Source organism: Chiloscyllium plagiosum, unplaced genomic scaffold (assembly GCF_037043375.1).
Source record: "Chiloscyllium plagiosum isolate Xiang-an unplaced genomic scaffold, Cpla_swu_hap1 HiC_scaffold_1, whole genome shotgun sequence".
Lineage (NCBI taxonomy): Eukaryota > Metazoa > Chordata > Chondrichthyes > Orectolobiformes > Hemiscylliidae > Chiloscyllium > Chiloscyllium plagiosum.
The window spans coordinates 124170465-124194236 of record NW_028270139.1 but is presented as its reverse complement, the minus strand read 5'-3'; the positions used below and the strand labels follow the sequence as shown (position 1 = coordinate 124194236).

The following is a 23772-nucleotide window of genomic DNA, read 5'->3' as shown; positions in this document are numbered from 1 at the left end:
CTCACCAAAGATATTAGACTTAAAATCCTCATCCACTTCATTAGAAGTCGCTCCATGTCTTGTTTTGAAAACGGCAGTCTCAACTATCAGTGAGGGATCCTTTAGAATTTGGCTGGCATCTAAGAAATGTGCAAGCCTTTCAAAGGCAGAGCAGTTGTTAGAGCCATTAGACTTAGCCAAATTAAATTGTAAAATATCCACAATACATCGGCTTCCATTCTGGAATCCATTCTCACAACAGAACACAAGGAAGGACAATGTAAAGCTGCCATTCACCATGGGCCACACTAGGGGCAATATGGTGGCTCAGTGGTTAGCACTGCTACCTCACAGCACCAGGGACCCGGGTTCGACTCCTGTCTGTGTGGAGTTTGCATGTTCTCCGCTTGTCTGCATGGGTTTCCTCCGGGTGCTCTGGTTTCCTCCCACGATCCAAAGATGTGCAGGCCATGATAAATTGTCCATAGTGTTAGGTGCATTGGTTAGGGGTGAATATGGGGTGGGGGAATGGGTCTGGGTGGATTACTCTTCGGAGGGTTGCTGTGGACTTGTTGGGCCAAAGGGCCTGTTTCCACACTGTGGGGAATCTAATCTAATCTAAATAATCAGATGGGAAAGGTTTGTATATCAGACCTTTAAAATTACCTGTGCTGCTAACAGTGAGTGTTTATAATTTGGATGTTCATAAATCAGGACTCCATGTACCACATTTTGAAATTGATTATTCTTTCCCCTATCTACTTCATTTTAAAACTCATTTCACTCCACTCCTCTTCTCTACTTGTGCCAAAATGTCAGACCTCACATCACCTCATGCTAATGCAAACTAAACCTATGTGCCAAGAACCCATGTTTCCAACTAAATTATTTAAATATTACACTTCAAGTATCAAATGAACACTAATCTACTTCAGGACCACCTGTCTTTGTTCTTTATTCATCTCCAATTTGTCATTCTACTTGTCAACCATTCAGTCCTGGTGGGGACCAAAGAGAATGGCTCGAGTCTTCCCAATATTGACGCCTAAATAAGTATGGGCAAGCCACTATCTTTGGTTCCACCCACCAACATTGCTCTCCATCTCATTTGTTGATGGCCTGAGCGCAAAACTACCGGTTCCCAACCTTCTCTTCTTATCTGACACAGATGAGCTCCTGACGTGATCATATACTTCCACCTCCATTTCACACAGTAAAGAAGGTTCAACATTAGTAGCTCATGTTTTCGATTGTTTGGTCAGACAAAAGTAGAATAAATGCTCACAATATCATCAACAGCATCCTTGATTGCTGTTATTCCCAGCACCACCACTAAAGGCACCAATGTGGTGTACCATGCCAAGGTTGAGATCTGAGGAATGGCCTAAAAAGAAAAACAAAAACAATAATTGCTTATACAATTATTATTCATTGAGAAGATAAAATCATTCAATATTCAGGTAGTTCTTGTTGTTATTATTTATATACCACAGAGGTGCAGAGGACTCTCATGGTATTGTAGTACTGACCCTACGTCTGAGTTAGGAGACCCATGTTGAAGTCCCATCTACTCAAGAGCTATGTACTAACATCTCTGAACAGGTTAATTAGAAAATACATATCACATAGGCACACAAATCATTCAAATGTTAAACAGACAAAAATTTTCCTCTGTTGCATTACTGCAACTTGTTGTGGATTAGATTAAACCCCCTCAAAACACATCAAAAACCCTAGACCCTAACATTTATCTTAAAGTTAAGTGTAAAGCATTGCATTTCAGATATAATTCAATTGGTGAAACTACTAGACTTTAGGCAAAACACACTTTATTCTGACAGCTTGAAATGGTTCAGGAATGATTTACACTGAAGTCGTCAAGGTTTGAGGATTTGAGCGACAGGGAGAGGCTGAATAGGACGGGACTGTTTTTCCCTGGAGCGCTGGAGGCTGAGGGGTGATCATATAGAGGTTTATAAAATCATGGTGGGCATGGATAGGGTAAATAGACAAGCTCTTTTCCCAGAACTAGAGGGTATAGATTTAGGGTGAAAGGGGAAAAGATATAAAAGGGACCTAAGGGGCAACCTTTTCACACAGAGGGTGGTGCGTGTATGGAATGAGCTGCCAGAGGAAATGGTGGAGGCTGGTACAATGACAACATTTAAAAGGCATCTGGATGGGTATATGAATAGAAAGGATTTAGTGGGATATGGGCCAAATGCTCACAAATGGGACGAGATTAGGTTAGGATATCTGGTCAGCATGGAAGAGTTGGACCAAAGGGTCTGTTTTTGTGCTATACATCTCTATGTCTCTGTGACCACAGTTAAAATACAAACAAAAAAATAATTGGCATAACCTAAACTCAGTTGTAATACTTAAAATAATATCTTTTAACTATTACACATCAACGGTTCCGATAAAGCAGCATCACAAACACACCCTTGGCAAAGGCAAACTCAGCAAACAGATTTCCCTCTCTTGTAATCTTCTCCAGGCTAGGAGAAGGAACATGACAGAAGCTAGCAGCAGGGAAAGATAATTTTGCAGCAGCAGAGACACCTGCATTGAGCAGCTTCAACTCTCACAACTGAAAGCCAAACTAACACCCTGGTTCTGTGTGAACTTGACTTCACCCACTCATGCTTTCTTTTCCTAAAACAGAACTTCTTTCCATGGAGTAGACACCTAGGTACCAGATTTACAACACTCCTCTAAGAGAAACAGGACAAAACAAAACCCTCTTAAAGGCACATCTCATCACAAGCTAAAAGGTCTCTAATCTAAAGCGACAATTTCAGACCTCCCACAACCTCTATTAAAAATACTCCCTCTTTAAGGAATCAAATGAGAAAGATGCAATGTTCATAAAGCTTAAAAAGACAAGTAAAACAGCAACTACAGGGATCCCAAAATGCACATGCAATGTCAGTAAATTGACATTGCCAGAAATACACAGCCTCTCAAATCTTCATTGTGCCTGTGAAGCAGAGGTGTTGTTTAAGTAAACATCTCTCATTGGGACTCTGTTGACAGTCACCTAATTTTCCCTTTCAGGCACTGATGGACGTGTCTGGATTTTCACTTGAAGGTCAATTGCACAGAGATGGAAAAGTACCTAGTTCTGCAAACCTAGCCATTGAGAACAGTTTCTTTTTGACTCATCACAGAATGAGGGCTTCATTGGCTATTGTCAATGCCCAATTGTTAAGAGTCAACCACATTGCCAGACCAGGTGAGGATAGTAGTTGCCTTCCCTAAAGTACATTAGTACCAAATAGGTTTTTCCTGACCATAGGCAATGGATTCATGGTCATCATGAGGCTCTTAATTCCAGATGTTCATTCAATTCAATTTCACCATTTACCATAGCGAAATTCAAATCCGGGTCTCCAGAACATTTCCCTGAGTGTCTGGTCTAATAGTCCAATGATAATACCATTGCCCCCCCTGTGTGCTTCGTCATCAGATTTATAGTCTGTAGCTTCAGGTTGTATTAGAAGTCAGGGTGGGCTACCCTTGAGGGATTGAGGCAGCTCCTGGTTGCAGAGGACTATGCAGGATTTAGAAATCAAAAATAAAGCAGGAAACGTTGCTCCAGCCTTCACCCTCCCCTCCGGTTCCCAACAACCATCCTTTCCAACCACACCACTTTGTGCCTCCCCATCCATCCAGAATATAGTCTCTCATGCTTCCCCTTTCCAAACTATGCCCGCTCAACAATACCAATTGATCCTATGCCAAGTTATCCCCACAAACAATCCTATATCCTCTCGTTCCTTCCATGGTATGCCCATCCAACAATTCACCCCATCCCTGGTCCTTTATAGCACAAATACAATATTAGTGCCAACTCATCCTAACCCATGCATCCTCACATCTGACTCTTCAAATCTTCTAATTCACTAGTATCCACAGAGTCAGGCACAATTTTATAGAATTTGAGATGAAATACATGTTTAGGTGTCTATTGCAGATTTCACTCCATTGCAATCAAAAGAAACACATCCTACATTTACACTCTTTCACTGAAATTAAACCTCATAACAACAGCCATTTAATTCAAATGCATGATCACTTTCAAGATCGAACAAGAGAGTCAACAAATTGCACCTGTCATTGAAAGGGGAAATGGTGGGCAACTGCTGTGATAATGGGTGATTGTGAAATCACTAAAGTAGTATTAATCATGTAATGAAAGCCCTTCAAGCTTACCTCAGCTCAATGAAATAGCACAGAGTGTTATTTTGGTATAACACTCCAGACATTATTTTCGAAGATTTAGAAGGCAGAACTTTTAAATGCATGGACAATTTTCTTAGAGTTCCCCCTGACAATTTAACAGGGGATTTTTTTTCAGCTCTCCGATAGGTCCGCTTGACTATCTAATACTGAATTTTGACAAGTTTGTTGCAGATTCCAATTAGCTTGACAGTAATGAGCTTAAGTACTTTTGATACAAAATTGCACTGACTTGAAATTATTCAAAAGATCACTTTAACTTTGCAATAAGTGCAACAAATTTAGTTTCTAATATTACAAAAAGCACCAGAAGGAGAGATTATATAATAAGTTATTTTAAAATGTTCAATATTTTTTCAAAACCACCTACTTGAAGGATGAGAAGAATCAAAAAGTAGGCATTGGCTGCTCTTTTAAATTGTTCCATCAGATTCTTTGGTAAAAAAGTTAAAACATTGTACTTATACGTCCGGATTGCATTCCCCTGAAAGTAAAATTGGACAAGTGCTGTTATGGTTCAGAAAATGTCTGAACATAGAGAGAGATGAAATTGTGTACCCAGATAACAAACAGAATGCATGATGAAAATGATAGTTTGAGAAAGATTGTACTTTCAAGTGTGCAAAAGTTACTGCTAGGTAGAAAATAAGTAAAAACAAATTTATACTTACTGAATATTTGCTTGTTTTAATGCAACCATACTTTGTAACTGTGAACTGATTGTTAAAGTTTCTGTCATTTGCTTTGACTTTCCATGTGTATTCTGGAAACAAAGCAGAGTGAAACACTTTTTAAAACAATAATCTGAACAACAATCAAAGTAAGGAGATAGATTGGAGTGTGGCATTAACACTTTGCTTTTCAAATTAAAACAGTTGGATTATTCAACAACACCGGTTGGACATTCAGTTTTCATGTTTGGAGTGGCAACATCTTACTAGAAATGTGACTCACCAAACAGAGCTCCTCCAGTTTTACAGCAAGGAACTTTATGGCTTCAATATTTATGTAACAGCCTCAAATTGAAGTAGAAACCTAAAATCTCCAGGTTTCTGATAGCGGGTGGTTAATCAGATTGCCTGGCTGTGACATCAATCTCTACATTAAAACACAGCAAGTTGGAGCACGAGTAGGCTACTTGCTCCCTTGAGTCCACTCCGGCATTCAACCTAAATGGCAGATCCTTACTTTGATGGCATTTTGCTGCTTCCTCCCCAAACCTCTTGATAACTTTAAAACTTAACTATTCATTGATCTCATCAGTGAGTTTGCCTCCACAGTCTTCCGTCGAGAATTCTACAGGTTCACTCCCCTTTGAGTGAGGAAAGTTTTCTACATCTTTGTTCTGAATAGTCTACCCCGCACCCTGAGTCCATGTCCCCCATTTCTAGATTCCCCAATCTGGGAAAAAACCCTCCCCCTCCATTTAATCTGTCCAGCACTGTCAGAATTTTATACATTTTCAATCAAATCCCCTCTTATCCTTCTCAACTCTTGTGAATACAGGACCAGTTAAACCAATTTCACCTCACAGGACAGTCCTGACATCTCACATCAATCTAGAAAACTTGTCCTGCATTTATGACAAGTATAGCCTTTTCTTAGGCAGGAAGACCAAAAATGTACACAACACCTCAGGATTGTGGTCTCACCAAGGCTGTGTATAACTACAGTAAGACATCCCTTCTTCGGAATTCAAATCTTCTTGCAACAAAAGCATTTTGCCTTTCTAATTGCTTGCTGGACTTGTCTACTTTCATCAACTGGTGTATAAAACCTTTTGTACATCCACACTTCCTAATATGTCAATTTTAAGTAATACTCTATCTTCCTGTTTAGTCACACTAACTGCAACTGCCATGTGTTTGCCCATTTGTCCAACTTTCCTAAATCGCACCCCACCCAAAGCCTTCTTGCATCCTCCTCTGAACCCCACAAAGTTATTAGATTAGATTACTTACAGTGTGGAAACAGGCCCTTCGGCCCAACAAGTCCACACCAACCCACCGAAGCGCAACCCATCCATACCCCTACATTTACCGAACACTACGGGCAATTTAGCATGGCCAATTCACCTGACCTGCACATCTTTGTATTGTGCGAGGAAACCGGAGCACCCGGAGGAAACCCACGCAGACACGGGGAGAATGTGCAAACTCCATACAGTCAGTCGCCTGAGTCGGGAATTGAACTCTGGTCTTTGGCGCTGTGAGGCAGCAGTGCTAACCACTGTGCCACCGTGCCGCCCACTAAGTTGTCATCAGCAAACCTGGAAATGTTACATTTTATTCCTGCATCCGGGCCATTTGTATCAATTATGCCTGTGGATTTCAATATGTCAGAGTTATTGAGGCCAAAACATGGTGCGTTTCAAGAAGAAGCTAGGTTAAAGGGATCAAGGGATATGGGGCTGGAAGGAAGTTGGGGAGGGGGAGTTGGATATTGTTGCCTTGAGTTCAATGATCAGCCATGGTTATAATGAATGGAGCACTTTTGAAAGGTCAAAAGGTCTACTCCCATCTTGTATATTTCTTTGAATAGCTAGGGCCCAAGCACCATCCTTGCAGCAGTCCACTACTCACTGTCACCTGAAGAAAAATACCCATTTATTCCCACTCTGTTATCTGTCAACCAATTCTCAATCCAACCAATATATTACCCCCATCTATGCACTTAATTTTTTTCCACTAATGCCATGTATGGAATGCTAAGTAAAGGCTTCCAAATACACCACATCCACTGGCTCTCCCTTATCTGTTCCATTAGTTAAATCCTGAAAGAACTCCCATTTTATTGCCATGCCTTTTTAATGTCACATTAGGTTATTCCTAATCTGGTGGCAGGTCTTCCTGCATACGGTGATTTCATCCTTATGATATTCAGCAATATTACTGACTGCATCCCTCTTTTCTAACTGCAAACCTGGTTATACACTCTCTTTCCCCAGAAAATGATTGATTGTTAGCTCTTTCCGATGAAAGAATCTGTACATTAGATATTTGGAGTCAGTCTCTTTCATTGGAATGTTCATCACCATAATAATGAAATTACTTTTAACAAATGGTGGCTTATACAAATATTTGATTTGTTTGACTATCTAGCCTCTTGTCATTAGATTAGTAGTGTTTCTCAGCAACATAGTGTCTGAACAGCCTGAAGTTGCCATGTGCTTTTCACTGCTTCCAGGTTTCATACTTATGCATCTAAATAATCTGAAAACATTAGATCTTTATTTTGCAACACTTTCTTTACTCGATCTATCTTGTACTGATAATCATTTCTTGTTGGTAAACTTTCCTTCAACTATGTCAGACAGCCAATCTAAATGTCAATAGTTTAACTATTTAATTTAACCATTTCCAACAAGACAGAAGCTCAACATTGTCACTTCAAGTTTAATGGCATTAACGTCGCTGAAATCAATAGTGTGGGTTACACTGAGCAAAAACTGAACTGGACCAATCTTTGTGGGGATAAGAACAGGTCAGAGACTAGGAATTCTGCAGCAAACTCACGTCCATGCTCATGAATGCTCATCCAATATTTACAAGATGTCAAGAGTGTGATAAAACATTCTCCATTTAGTTAGATGGTCACAGCTCTAACATCATTCAAGAAGCTTGCCACCATACAGGACAAAGCAAGCTGCTTGACAGTTACCCCATCCAATATTCACTCCACCACCATTGACACACACTTAACAGTATGCACCAACCACAAGGTAACTCACTAAGGCTTCTCCAATAACACCTTTCAAACTCGCATCCTCCATCACCCCCTTCGCAGGGCAAGAGCAGTAGATGCATAGGAACACCTGCAAGTTTTCCTCCAAGCCACTCACCATTCAAATTTGGAAATAGATCACAGCTTCTTCACTGCTGCTGGGTCCCTAACAGCACTGTAGGGGTCTCTACATCCGCTAAGGACTTGAGTGGTTCAACAAGGCAGCTCAACACTATATTTTCTCAAGTAAACAAGGATGGACAATAAATGCTGGCCGAGCTAGTAACACTCACATCTCAGTAATGAATGAAAATTAATCACAAAGTTCATCAATTTAACTTGTCGTGCAAAATCAGTGATTGCAAATGAACTTTACCACTTTTTGGTTGCCATCTCTCCTCGGTCTGTTGGTTGACACGGTTTTGCTCTGTATCATCCAACCTTTCAGTAGAACTATCTAATTCATTGTCCGTCTCATCATCGCTATATGGTACCACATCATCAAATCTTCTTTCACTGGCATCATCATCAAGGCTAGAGATTTTGTCAGTACTCATCACCTTTGTGGTTCCTGTTACTGACTTCAGGCTCTTTCAAAGAAACCTAAAACAAAATTTGGAAAATGAAGTGAGACATTAAGAAAACTTCAAAGTAGAAACATTTACAACAATATTAATATACCAGTGACACCCTCCAAAGCATTGCATGGTTTCTATTTCTTACATAAAGATGTATTGCTGTCAGCTCTGTTTGCCCTCTCCTCCAAATTCACTTATTTCCTGACTTTCTTGAACTTCTCCCTCCTATATAAACTCAAACACACATTCAAGTCAAGATCATGGAATAAAATGGGGCAGTACAGGGCGCCAGTTTGTCACTGCTCTCCACACAGAGTCCAACAGAGACAGAACCTGTCACTAGACTTGTTTGAATCAGCTCAGATTCTCTCCAACACTCAACCTCTTTACCACACTAATTCCACTTCAAATCTCCAATTCGATTTTCATTCAGTTGTGAAAGAAATCTTCACACAAGGATGTTTAAAATGTATCAAAATCCTTACTACCTTACTTTGAGCTACCATTCACGGATCATCTACATGGCAAACGATTGCCCATATTTCCCTTAGATGTTCTCATCTTCAAGGCAATTTTTACTTACTCCAGAACCAATTGACCTATCTGATATGATGGGCATATTTGCCTCAATCCAAAAGCTGCATACATAACAGATTAGCTACCACCAGTCTGCCCACACCATTTAAGTGCGGTCAGGTGTTGCATATTCTAACAAAATTAGTCCAGAAACATGATGAATAAAAATAATCCTTAGTTTAATTTTCCCATTACAAACTGTCGTGTTAAACCTGCTCTTTCCTGTCACGTTCAAGTTTGGAAACCTCAGACTAATTTGTAACTATAATTGACACTATCCATGTAGCTGCCAGTGTTGTCCATTTCTGTCAAAGCACATATGTACCCTCACTTACACATTAAATTCACATGATTATCTAGTTTCTTTCATAACTCTCAACGTGTTCTCACTCATCTCCTGTCATCAGGAACCCACTTTCTGCCTCTTAACCCATTAAATAGGTTTCTGCTTTCTTTCCTTCCCACCCAGCACTATGTAAGCTGACATTATAATTTGGTTGGTTGGGAAGAACATACCCCCAACACCCTTGACTAACTGTAAGTTTCATCTCAAGCACTTTCACAATCATATCCTGCTCTTTTCATCACCCTTGTTGCTGCTGTCATATTGCCTTCCTGCACATGAAATGTCAAGCTTCTTCCACAATTTAATCTTTCCTTGGCCTTGTCTATCCCAGTGCAGCATCTCCTCCTACAACCTTATGTATATGTGTCTCCAACTTTGGCCCTCAGTCCATTTGAGCTTCCCTTCACTATATCAGTAGCTCTGTCTTCAGCTACCTCAGCACTGCTGTCTGGAATTCACTTCGGAAAACTCTGCTTCGCCCTCTCCTCCTTGGAGATCCACTCACTGGACAAAGTTTTGAATTACACATATTATTTCTTGGTTTGAGGTGCATCTTTGCCTGATTAAACTTAAGTCAATGGAAATTGTTCTTGCTTCTGTGGACATCAACAATAACCAAGAGTGATTCCTTGGTCTGGAGTGGCTGGGGCATTGACTGTTTTGTAATGATCCCTGTAGTATGACTGAGCTACAGAGCTCAGAAATGCCTCGTGCTGAATAGCGAAAGATATTAAAAAACATAATAAAGGAGGCATTAAAATTGGGCTCATGCAGGGAAAAATAAAGTTGGTCCTTATACAGTAAAGTCAGGAAAAAAGTTTGAGGCTGTGAGAAATTATGTTGTGGTTCTGCAGGATTGGAATCATGTAAACAACATATAGAATTGCTTCAAGTGGGTTAGGAGAGCCAAATGCAGTGATCAGAGTACCTGACAGTACAGCACAGACACCAGAGTATCAGAATAGTAGAATGAATGTGCCAGAGTGTTACACTTCAATGTGACAAGGTAAGGAAGTGATACTGTGTAATCCTACCCAGTGTTCTCAGGAGGTACTGGACAGGGCGCAATGGTAAAGTAATGGCCACTAGTGATTTATAGGCTTCGAGAATAATAAGTCCAGTGGATACTGTCAAACTGGTAAGACAAGTGAGTCACAATCACCAGAACAGAAATTTGAGCTCCCAAAGTGGAGTGCCGCTCAAAAAGTAAAATTTAGTCTGATATCGCACTTAGCTGAAAATGTGTTGCTGGAAAAGCGCAGCATTCCTGAAGAAGGGCTCGTGCCCGAAACGTCGATTCTCCTGCTCCTTGGATGCTGCCTGACCTATTGCGCTTTTCCAGCAACACATTTTCAGCTCTGATCTCCAGCATCTGCAGTCCTCACTTTCTCCTGATATCGCACTTAGCCAACCAGACAAAATACCCCAGAGGTTTGTATTCACTTTTGTGATCTCAGTGACAGTGACCTGGCTTGACTTGGCAGTGTAGATGTGATAGCGGGTTTATAGATATGACTGTCCCAGACCTGGGGAAAAAAAAAATTATTGCCAAGAATTATATTCGGAATTGTAATTCAGTGCTCATGTTGGAAAGCGTACCCATAATATACAGAAAAGAACTGACAAAAACTGAAATTTTCACAATTATAATACATTGCATGACATGATATGAGTGATTGCCCCTTACACAATTGGTTTTTGACAGTTAAGCTTTTGTCAAGACATCAAGTGTACAGCAACCATACTTATGTAAATTGATCCTTGCAAGGAGTTATTATTTACTTAGTAATTAATTTGATGATATTTATGAATTATAGTTGCTTTATTCATCAACTTTTAAAATGACTAATTCAACATCAATCCCAAATATGACAGCTGCTAGTTTGTATATTGGAATGCATCCTGGGACTAGAAATGGAAAATGACATCAATTATTTACATGAATGTTCATCACCTATATATTAAAACACAATTGAAACATCCTTTTGTTTGGCATGTATCTATGACAATCAGACACAAGGGTATAATGTTCCAAGTGTTGAAATATTTGGGAACAATTCATGCAGACCTTCTTGCAATACCAGGGACTTAGATTACCACGATCACCCCATGACCACATACACTATGCCAAGAATGAAGAGCTAGGTTACAATGGCTTACAACACTGCTCGGAGGATAGAATTCATGAAAACAGCATGAACAGGGGGAGCCAGATGTTCAATTTGGGATTGCAACCTGCAGTTCATTTTAGACTTTTACAGAAAGTCTTTATAAGAATATTTTGTAAATTAACACACTTAATGCCAATCGATCCACGTCAGGTGGTAAGGGAGACAATGGAAAAGATCAGGGAAGAGTACTCCAGCACACTGCAAAAGACCAGGCTGAAACATTTTCATCCAGCTACAGCCAGAAGTGCTGAGTGAGTGATTAATTCTGACCACTTCCTGAGGTCTCCACCATCACAACTGAATTTGAAGCACACCATGCAATATTAAGAAATTGATGAAAGCACTGGGGGCTATGTATGCTTTGGGCCCTAGCAATAATATTGAAAACTTGCACTCCAGAAAGCACCACATATGCTAAGTAAGGCCCATCTCCAACAAGAAAGAATCTAACCATTGACATGACCATCACTGAACCCCTCTGTATCAACATCCTGGAGGTTACCATGAAGCAGAAACAGAAATGAAAGGCCATACAAACACTGTGGTGACCAAAGCAACTCAGAGGTTAGGAATTCTGCAGTGACTAACTCACCTCCTATCTGCCAAATTATTATGCATCATCTACAAGTTAATGGAATATTCCCACTCCTGAGAGAAGTACAGCTCAAAAACATTCAAAAAGCTTTGCACCGTCCAGATCAAAGCAACCCATTCTACTGGCACCACATCCACCACCTTCAAAGATTTATTCTCTTTACCACCGCACAGTGGCAGCAGTGTGTACTCTCCATGAGATGCAATACTGAGCAAGGCTCATTCGACAACATCTGTCAAACCCAAGTCCTCTTCGATATAGAGGGACAAGAACAACAGATGCATGGGAACCCCACTAACTGCAAGTTCCCCTCAAAATACCAGCATCTTGACTTGGAACTATTTCACTTTTTTCATGCTGGGTTGAAATCCTGGTTCTGCCTTCCTCTCCCTTACGATGTAGGTGTCCTTACATAAGGACTTGCAGCAGTTCAAGAACACAGCTCAATACCTGCATTGTACCATATGTTGTAAGGGAACAGGGAAGTGCTGAAGTACGCTTCTGAACTGCACTGCACGTACTGTGATATTCTAAGAAAGTGAGCCATCACCTTCTCAACAGCAATTCGAGATAAGCTGACAGAACTCTTTGTTGGGGTGGAATGACGGAGAGACTTCCAGGTCATTGAAAAGCAAGGCAAATTGTTGTAGCTTTTCATCTTGCATCAGGACAAATTAAAGGATGCAAAATTTCAAAATGCTCACACATTATACTACAGGAGAATAGAGGTCCTCCTTTTCTCTCGGCCAGATGTTCCAACATTTGGCTGTTTGAATTGAGCAGCCCACATCTTTGGTTGTTCAAAGCAATCAGATTACATACGAGACTCAGCCAGCCCAAACTTTCAAAATCCAAAACAAAATCTCTGTGGCTAGACGTGATTCCATGATTTAGTAACACATGCTGAGCAATCAATAGATAGTTGATTGCACAAGGTAACAGTTGAACTCCTATTGTCCCATTCATGCTTGCTAGAAGGAACATGCAGGAGCCTGTTCTGTGCAAAATGAGTATGTTCAAATGTAATGTATTTTCAATTTATCTGGGAGAATGGGGGGGGGGGGGGGAAAAGAGGTTGGGGGGGGGGGGGGGGGGGTAGGGGAGAAGAGTTTGTAGTTCCTTCTAAGTTTCTTCATACCAATGCTTTGAATAATATTGAAGACTTGCACTCCAGAAAAGCACCACATATGTAAGTAAGGCCCATCTCCAACAAGAGAGAATCTAACCATTGACATGACCATCACTGAACCTCTGTCAACTGGGCAATTAATAAGCACTCTTTATATTTCCTGTTCCATATTACAATTGTTTGCAATTTGGTAAGCTTGTATTTGTCCTGATGACTGCAAGATCAAATATTCAATAAGATTGCTCTCCTTTCAGCAAAGTACAAAAACCTTGACATCAACCTAAACATCATCTCAGCTAGCATTAGGGACATTCAAACATTCTATTTTCGGGTCTTGGAGCCAATTACAGGCAATTTCAGCATGTCATATGGGGGCCTACATGTTGGGCAGTGCTTAATTCTGCTGATTTCCAAATGCTGTCAATCTATGGACAGAAATACATGACAATCAGAGGTCCTCGTATTCAAATAAAAAACCTTTCAAATGTACTATTTATGAAAACACACACAATCCTCTGCAAAAGAAGAATGTAGCCATGTCCCATACAGCATGAATAGAAGCAATGCAGTTCAGTTGTTCTAATCCAATAGTCAAATAAACATGCAGCACACTTGGCAAAACCTCCAGATAAGCAAACACCAGAGAGTTACTTCAAAAATAAAGTAACTCTTCCATGTACACTTGAATGTTTTGAGTGCCTTACATTCTCTTTAAGAATGTGACACTGGCATGTAGTGAGGCAGGTTGGCCACACCTGTCCATGATTCCTGCATTCACACTGTACATTGTTATGTTCCTGGCAATGTCAGCTCTTGGAGAGCAGCTGTATGATGGACATGGGGTGTTGCCACCTCTCCCATCCAGACGTCATACGTTAATAGCTGGTTGGCATTCAACACCAGGGTTGAATTCAACACCAAAGAGCTACTTAATTGGTCAATTCAAAAACGTGCCATTGCTGTACAATATTAGAAATCAGTATCTCTCGATCAATGGGTAGAATAGCATTTGGTTGTTATCAGATAATTAAATTACACAGATTTTGAATACAGCAAACAAAATCGTAATGTCACTGGACCAGCCATCCAGCACTTAGGTTTTCACAATGATTAGATATTTTATAGTCACCTTTTTACTCATTCACATCCCAAGTTTGAGTTTAATTTCAACTCCCCAGTTGTTGTGGTGGAATTTAAACTCTGGTTCACCAACACCCGTAGGTGTGACGGGAAGATGCTATCCTTCCACTCCCTGGCTGACGTAATGCCAAACCCAAGCAGAGGAACCAACCTTTAAATGTCTTTGGAAGTGCATTGCAGGCCACTAAACTGTAGTTACGAAGGACACTCACCATCAACTTTTTGAGGGAAAAATATATTGATTTTACCTTTAACATCCACATCCTATGAATAAATACTGAAGTCATTCAAACAATGAATGATGTCCCCATTACTCAGACTGGCCTCTGAGCGGTTAGCACTGCTGCCTCCCAGCACCAGGGACCCAGGTTCAATTCCAGCCTTGGCAACTGTGTGTGTGGAGTTTGCACATTCTCTCAGTGTCTGCGTGGGTTTCCTCAGAGTGCTCTGGTTTCCTCCCACAATCCAAAGATGTGCAGGTCAGGTGAATTGGCCATACGAAATTGCCCATTGTGTTAGAAGCATTTGTGAGAGGGAAACAGATCTGGGTGGGTTACTCTTTGGAGGGCGGGGTGGACTTGTTGGGCTGAAAGGCCTGTTTCCACACTGTAGGGAATCTAATCTAAAGAGTGATGAAATTTCATCTCCTCTAATTATCACAGTTGGATTTGAACTCATGTCTCAGAGCATTTGCCTCATTATTACTAATGCAGTAACATCTCAACACCACCATCACTCCATTTTCAAGAAAAGAACTCCACCATGTTTACCCACTCTGGTTTACAGACAACTCCAGATTCTCAATAATACCCTGTATAGCTGACTCAAGTGCATTCTGATATTACCTTGCAAGGCAATGAGTTCAAGGGCAATTAGCATTCATTGCCCATCCCTACCTTTCCCAGTGATGCTCAGGATGAATAAACAAAATGCAAAAAAGTGGGGAGAGATAAAACTAATTTCTTTAAATTATTAAGGCAATTTGCTAATGGTGGATGCAGCCAAATCACTGGGCACAAAACATATCCTGTTACTTCATATGTAGAATTTTAATGAAAAACACTTGTCAAAAATCAGAGAATGACAAGTTCACAACTCTCACTAATAAAGGAATTGCTGGAGCATGAACACATCATTGTACTAGCTACTTGTGCACAGGTTTCTTCAAGACGGAGCCCTTCTGTGAACTCACGAGTTGATGACAACCGGTTTAAAAATTCAAGAATGGCAAACCAACCTTACAACAATCATTTTGCTTGCAGAAGGCTATTGAGGACAAAGACTCAAACCAAATTCAAGAATGCTGCAACATAAAACATGGCAGCGGTGAGATAGGAAATGTTCAGGCTCTGTGCTTTTATGCTCCTGCTCCCCGGCCACTTTTTTAATTCTTCAGTTTTTTTGTTTCTTCATTTCACCTTTCCTTCTTTTCTGTGGCTGTGGAGGAGGCAGGCAGCTGTGAGGGCTGCACGGGCGACAACTTGGTGGATCCTCATGGCCATAGGGGCCACAGCTTTATCGAAGGCTTCATCAGCAATGATTCTGGTGGTTCATTCCTCATGACTATGGTGGCAATGTGACTGCATCGGGTGGCAACTGAAGTGACGGCGGCCTGGTGGGTCCGGTCTGCCCTTCCTTGTTATAGCAGTAATGCAGTGGTTTCAGAGGTGGCAACAGGGAGGGGATTCACAAGGATGTTGCCTGGGCTGGAAAGTTTTAGTCATGAAAAGAGATTGGGCAGACTGGGGGTATTTTCCTGAGAGCGGAGCAGAAGAAGAGGTTGTGGGGTCAGCTGGCAGGAGAACATGGTTAAGATATACCAAATTATGAGGTTGGATAGGAAGAAACTTCTCTCTTTGATGGAGGGATCAATGGCCAGGGCATGGATTTATGGTCACCAGCAGAAGGTTTCGAGGAAATGTGGGGGAAAAAAACTTCTCAACCACAGAATATTGGTTACCAGGAATTCACTACCTGGAAAGAGGGATAGAGGTAGAAACCCTCCGAACATTCTAGTATTTAGTTGTACACTTTTGGGTACCAAGGTGTCCAAGGCTATGGGCCAAGTGCTGGAAAATAGGGTTACAAGTTAATGTTTTTCAAATTGTTATCAGTCAGAAACAGAAAATAAATTAAAATCAAATACACACTGACGTAATGTGCAGTGATCAAAAACATGAGGTTTCTTGCCTCAACTACCCTCCCAGATAGTACATTCTAGATTCCCACCAGCCTCTGGATGAAAAAGATTTCCTCTAAATCTCCTGTTTTTCACCTTGTAATTATGCCCATCATTACTGACCCTTGAACGAAGCTGCTTTCTAGCCATTCTGTCCATGCCCCTCACTCCCTTGTACTCGTCTGTCAGGTCCCCCCTTAACCTTCTCAGCTCCAAAGAAAACAGCCTATACTTATCCAGCTTTTCTTCATAGTTAAATTGCTCCATCACAACATTTTGGTGAATATTTTTTGCACCCATTAGTGCAAACAGATAATCCCTGTAGTGCAGTGACAGAATCACACACAATACCCAAGCTGTGGTATAACCAAAGTTCTGCACAGCTCCAACATAACCTCCCTGCTCTTATAACCAATGCCTCGACAAATAAAAGTATCCTGTACATCTGCTGAACTACCATATTAACCAAACTGTTGCCTTTAGGAATCTGAATAAGCACCCCAAGATCCCTCTGTTCCTCTGAGCTTCCAAGTGTCCTGCCATCTACTGAGTACTCCTTTGACTTATTACCTATAGCAAAGTGCATCACATCACCTCTTCCAGAGTTAGATTCCACCTACTGCTAACCAACCCATCTGACCCAGCATCTATATCTTCTGTAAGCTCAGACTTTCTTCCGTCAAACTATCCAGTTAATGTTTGCATTATCTGCAAACTTATCACTCATGCCTCCCCAGCATCAATGTCATAAACAATAAAAGAGACCTAGCACCGATCCTTGCGGTGTGCCACTGAACACCAGTTTCCAGTCAGACAAAACCTTCTACTACCACTCTCTACTTCTTACCACTATATCAATTTTGGATCCATCTTATCATGTTTCCCTGGATTCTATATAGTCTTACCTTCTTTATCGTTCTCCTACGTGGGACCTTGTCAAAGGCTTCGTGGAAATCCAATAATTTCCATTCCACTGATGTCAGGCTCACTGGTCTAGAATTTCCTGGTCGACCTCTAACACACTTCTTGAAAACTGGAACCACATTAACTCTCCTCCAGTTGTCTGGCACTTCCTCAGTGGCCAGAACAAAATTAAAAAGTTCAGTCGTATAATATTCTTCTGCATCAGCAACAGGGATACAATTCGTCAGGATCTGGGGATCTGTACACTTTAAGCCTGCCAAAATCCAACACCTCCTCACTCCTTATGTCAATCTGCTCAGTCTCTCTTCCCAAATTCTGTACCTTCATCCTCCTCCTCTCAAGTGAAGACAGACATGAAGTAATCATTAAACACCCTATCGATGCCCTCTGGCTCCATGCACAGATTGCCTCCTTGTTCCTCAATTGGCCTTACTCTTTCCCTGGTTACCCTCCTCCCTTCATGTATTTGTAGAGTATCTTTCCTGCTCTTGTTCCCCTTTCCTTTCCTCATTGCTTTCTTCAGTTACCCCTGCACTTTCTACACTCCACAAAGGACTTGGTTGACTTGTTTCCTTTGTACTTATTAAAAGCCTCTTTCTTTTCCCTTCTTAACCAGTCCTGAATGTTCCTGGACGTCCAGGGTTCTCTAGATTTATTGGCCCTACATTTCACTCTTAACGGTACATGCTCGGCCTGTACTCTTCCCATTTTGTTTTTGAATGCCCCTACTGTTCTGCTGCCACTTCCCTTGTTTACTTGGGCCATATCCCACCTTAATTTAATAAAATCTGTCTTCCTCCACTCCAAATCCCTTTTGGCAGACCATTTTGTTCCTTTTCCATAAGGCAACTTAAATCATCACACTGTTGTAGTCACTGTCAAGAAAATGCTCTCCCAATACCATGTTGGTCGTTTTGATCCTCTGACGGATCCTCTATATGCTGCCACAAAGCTCTATCAAATACATTGTACGAAATTGGTTCCCTATGAACCCCATTAGGGTTTATAGGGAACTATAACTATGACTAACCCAATTAATATTGGGAAAGTTGACATCCCCTGAAATAACTACTCTAATATTGTTTTACACACCTCAGTAAATTGTATACACAATCTGCTCCTCTATTGCCTGCTGACAGTTTGGTGGAGGGGGTGCTTTTTAATGCACTACCAGCAGTATGAACTGTTACCATTTTATTCCTAAAGGTAGGTAAAAACAATGACTACAGATGCTGGAAACCAGATTCTGGATTAGTGGTGCTGGAAGAGCACAGCAGTTCAGGCAGCATCCAAGGAGCAGCGAAATCGATGTTTCAGGCAAAAGCCCTTCATCAGGAATCAGCTTTTGCCCAAAACGTTGATTTTGCTACTCCTTGGATGCTGCCTGAACTGCTGTGCTCTTCCAGCACTGCTAATCCAGAATTTTATTCCTAAAGTCTACCCATAAAGTTTCATTTGAAGATCATCCCTGCTTAGTACAGTAACTTATGTCTTAATGCGACACCAGCTTCTCAGTTATGCACACACATCTTGCCCAAAGATCTAGACACCCTGGAGATGCCAGTCCTGCCACTCCCTTAATTACATCTGTATCATGGAGATGACCTCAATTCCATGCATCAGTCAATGTCCTTAACCTCATCTGTCTGACGTATTAATACTCCTAAGCATTACAGCCATGCTGCCTCACCTTTCTCCCTTTAAACCAACACCTGATCGTATCAGTACCATTGCACAACCCTTGGAGACCAAGTCCCCTATTCACATTCTGCCCTTGTGCCAAATGTCTGAGGAATACAGTCATCATAATAAATATTTTGCAAGATGATGGCCTCACAAAATCTCTCATTTGGGTTTTTCAGCAACCTCAGCCCATTTGCTCCAAAGCTTTCTCAGGTTTAATTCCTTTATATTGAATTTTCCACTTTAAGTCCAGTATCTCATACATACATGAAGTTTCCCCACAAAAAAACCTGAGAATTGATACTCTTAGATAATAAAACCAGCAAAACAAAATGGCGTTTTCACATATATTCCCTGGCTGCTGTCAATAAAAGCAATATTGGTTTGCAAAGTTTTTTTTAAAAAAAGACTTGGGAGAAATGAATTTCTGCATGAATTAAGCAGAGCTGCCTCTCAGGCACATGAAAAAGGAGCATGAGTAGGCCATTCAGCCCTTTTGAGCCTGCTCTGCCACGGCTGATCTAATTTTAACTTCAAGTTTACACTCTGCATCCACTGTCTTTTATTTAGGAAGGGAATTCCCAAGACACTCAACTCTCCAATTTTATTCACCCTGTTTTAAATTGGCAATCCCTTATTTTTAAAACGATTATCCCTTGATCCAGATTCTTCCACAAGCTGAGACATCCTTTCCACATTCTCATGGCCAAGTCCCCTCAGGAGCTGCTATGTTTCGATTAAGTCACCTCATTCTTCTCAACTCCAGAGGATACAAGCCTAGCCTTTTTCACCTTTCCTCATAAAGCAAGCACTCACGCCGGGTGATAGTCTCGCAATACTTCTCCGAGCAGCTTCTAACGAATTCATATTTTTCTTTAAGTATGGTGACCAATATGGTGTCAAATACTCCAGATTCAGTCTCAGGAACCGGACGCCATACCCTCAGAAAATTTCTGCGGGGCAGCGTGAAGATGAAAGCAATACAAGAGGATCGAGGATATATTGTAGATGGTTGGAACACATTAGCCATGATCTTTTTGAATCGTGGGGCAGCTTTGATAGACTGAATGACCTCTTATGTTTTTACAATTCCAGTTATGGTACGAGGACTGTATGATTACATGCTCATGTCGATGGGGTTGGGTTTGAACCAGCCATGTTCTAACAGAGCTCTAGATATTTGGTTTACTCTTTCCATTTAATCTGATGCTGCAGTACAGAAATTCTCCTAGTAGTAGTAGTTAATTTAGTTTAACTTGAAACAGTGTGAAACAATTTTTTTTCTTGCTGTCATCTGTTTGTCAATTGAATTTTATCTAAAAACACATACTTTTACATCAGTGGTCCATGAATTCAAGCTTGAGGTGAACAAGCATGCTGGATATGAATTTACCAGCCTTCCGAGTTCTATCTTATATTCTCTGATATTTATTAGGTATTTTTAATAAGCCTATTTAGATGTATTATGAACACACCTCCAAAGCCAGTGGGACTTGAACATAGGCCTTCTGAAATAGCTCTAGTTGAGTGATGTTTCCACCTGATGAAAAAAAATGGCTGACACTCAGTATCACATTCTAAAGCATTGCTTTTCAGGCTCATAATAGTCATGGCAATAGTGCTCAGTCATCATCTCTCACAATCACAATCTATTCAAATAGAGTTTATTATAGTAAGTAATAGGTTTCTTAGCACTGACAATGGCAATGAATGACTTGGTCAAATTTACTGCAGGACACCAAGTGCATGGGTTGAACAGTGTGCTATAGTCAGACTGGATAGAGAAACACAAAAGAAAAGTGCTTCAAATACAGAGGTGTCAGCACTTGAAAAGTCAAAAGATCAGACAACATCCTTCAGAATATAATATGAAAGTGTTTTAGGTCAGCTGCATGCTTCCAAAATGTATTATAAATGCTTGAAATTAAACAAAGATAAGAATCTATTTCAAAATAGAAGGGTGAATTTGTTTGTATGCACAATCCTCTTGTGGCTAGCCGCTGCTTTCTGTTCTTATTACAATTCTTTGAAACATTAAAAGCAATATTGATAGATACAAATATGGAAATAGAATGATGCTGTTACAACACAGAAACAGATACCCAAACCAAATCAGCCTATCCCTGTATTCGCAACACAGTAAAATTAAAATGTTTAATAGTTACTCCAGTCATAGAGTCATAGAGGTGTACAACATGGTCCAACATGTCCATGCCGACCAGATATCCCAACCCAACCTAGTCTCACCTGCCAGCACCCAGCGCATATCCCTCCAAACCCTTCCTATTCATATACCCATCCAAATGCCTCTTAAATGTTGCAATTGTACCAGACTCCACCACATCCTCTGGCAGCTCCTTCCATATACGTACCACCCCCTGCGTGAAAACGTTGCCCCTTAGGTCTCTTTTATACCTTTCCCCTCTCAACCTAAATCAATGCCCTCCTGTTCTGGTCTCCCCAACCCCAGGGAAAAGACTTGGTCCATTTAGCCTATCCATGCCCCTCATGATTTTGTAAACCTCTATAAAGGTGACCCCTCACCCTTCGATGCTCCAGGGAAAACAGCCCAGCCTGTTCAGCCTCTCCCTATAGTTCAAATCCTCCAATCCTGGCAACACCCTTGTAAATCTTTTCTGAACCCTTTCAAGTTTCACAACATCTTTCTGATAGGAAGGAGACCAGAATTGCAAGCAATATTCCAACAGTGGCCTAACCAATGTCCTGTACAGCCGCAACATGACCTCTCAACTCCAGTACTCAATACTCTGACCAATAAAAGAAAGCATACCAAACGCCTTCTTCACTATCCTATCTACCTGCGACTCCACTTGCAAGGAGCTGTGAATCTGCACTCCAAGGTCTCTTTGTTCAGCAACACTCCCTAGGACCTTACCATTAAGTGTATAAGTCCTGCTAAGATTTGCTTTCCCAAAACGCAGCACCTCTCATTTATCTGAATTAAACGCCATCTGCCAATTCTCAGCCCATTGGCCCATCTGGTCAAGATTCTGTTATAATCTGAGGTAACCCTCTTCGCTGAGAAAGTGAGGACTGCAGATGCTGGAGATCAGAGCTGAAAATGTGTTGCTGGAAAAGCGCAGCCGGTCAGGCAGATCCAAGGAACAGGAGAATCGACATTTCGGGCATAAGCCCTTCTTCAGGAACCCTCTTCGCTATCCACGACACCTCCAATTTTGGTGTCATCTGCAAACTTACTAACTGTACCTCGCATCCAAATCATTTATGTAAATGACAAAAAGTAGAGGACTCAGCACCGATCCTTGTGGTACTCCACTGGTCACAGGCCTCCAGTCTGAAAAACAACCCTCCACCTTATCCTCTGTCTTCTACCTTTGAGCCAGTTCTGTATCCAAATGGCCTTCTCCAATCAAATATTTGAATTACCAGTCACAGATTGGGTGGACAATTAATTCCAGACACCAATTTTGGATCTCAAAAAAAAACAAGTTATAAGATAGACTTCAGCACAAAGAAAATTAAACAAGGTAAACTGATGAATATCTTAGCTTTAAAACTGAAACTTTTTGTTTTCAGCCACCATTCATGCAAATGGCAGACGTACTAAAGATGTTTAAGAGATAAATAAACACAATTAACAAAACTTGCCAGATTATTTAAATAGCTTTCACGACAACCGTGAGGAAGGGCTACTTGAGTCTGATTTCTCTCCACAGATGCTGCCAGACCTGCTGAGGTTTTCCAGCAATATGTATTTTTGTTTCTGAATAACAGCATTAAGTGCTTTACAGGCACCGATGTCGACTCCATGGTGGCTTTTCTGAAACCTGTTCAGGGTCACTTAGTTCACTCAAGTAGTAATCTTTCTAAGTGGGCTTTCTACGCTTGGGAGTTTTGGAAGCTCGATTAACCAGGGAGCTTTCAAATCTTCATGCGGTGGTGTCAGAAATCATGCTCACTCCTCCAGAAAAGGCAGTTCAAAAATATTTCAAACTGTTTCTGCCCCAAGAGACTGTCTGTCCTTCACGGAGGTCACAATTATCACTCAACATCTGATATTTACTTGAGTTTAGGGTCTCTTCCAGAAGTGCTGGAACTAATACCGACCTCATTAACTTCTGCTTAAACATAATGCTCCTCCTGGGGTCATTGTGTCTGTCAGAACACTTTTGATCAAGGCTCAGCCTATGATTAACTTCCACACCCTGCCTCTCAAACACACACAAAAAAAAAGCTCATTTGGTCTGTCCTTTTCCTTTTACCGAGTGCAGTAGTAGTTTAGATTTTAGGTATTTTTCGACTTATTAGCTCCTCTGTTCCACATAGCTTTTATTTTCCACATTTCTTCACATATTTAAAAATACCATGTCCACTAAGCACAACAAAAATGTTCAGAATACTTTTTTTAAATAATGGAGACAGCCAGGCAAGGACTCAAGCAGCCAGGATGTAACAACACTAAATTTGAGGACAGTTAGAGAAACAAGATAAAATCTATTTTTAATCATTCAAACATGCCAAA

The 23772-nt window shown here is 40.9% G+C and overlaps 1 protein-coding gene across 3 annotated transcripts in view; it reads right to left on the bottom strand.

Annotated features, from left to right (window-relative positions):
• The window catches only part of atp8b1 (ATPase phospholipid transporting 8B1), a 145063-nt gene that overhangs the window by 60433 nt on the left and 60858 nt on the right, over positions 1 to 23772 (bottom strand). The window contains exons 2-6 of one of the 3 annotated variants that reach the window (XM_043676452.2): positions 20744 to 20808; positions 8324 to 8550; positions 4896 to 4987; positions 4595 to 4708; positions 1265 to 1363 (exon numbers count right to left, since the gene is read on the bottom strand). In XM_043676452.2, the coding sequence (XP_043532387.2) occupies positions 1265 to 1363; positions 4595 to 4708; positions 4896 to 4987; positions 8324 to 8504 (486 nt within the window). In that variant the 5' untranslated portion in view covers positions 8505 to 8550; positions 20744 to 20808. Of the gene's footprint in view, positions 1 to 1264; positions 1364 to 4594; positions 4709 to 4895; positions 4988 to 8323; positions 8551 to 10914; positions 10934 to 20743; positions 20809 to 23772 lie in introns of those variants that run through there. The other 2 variants (XM_087990485.1, XM_043676317.2) reach the window with 2 other exon arrangements.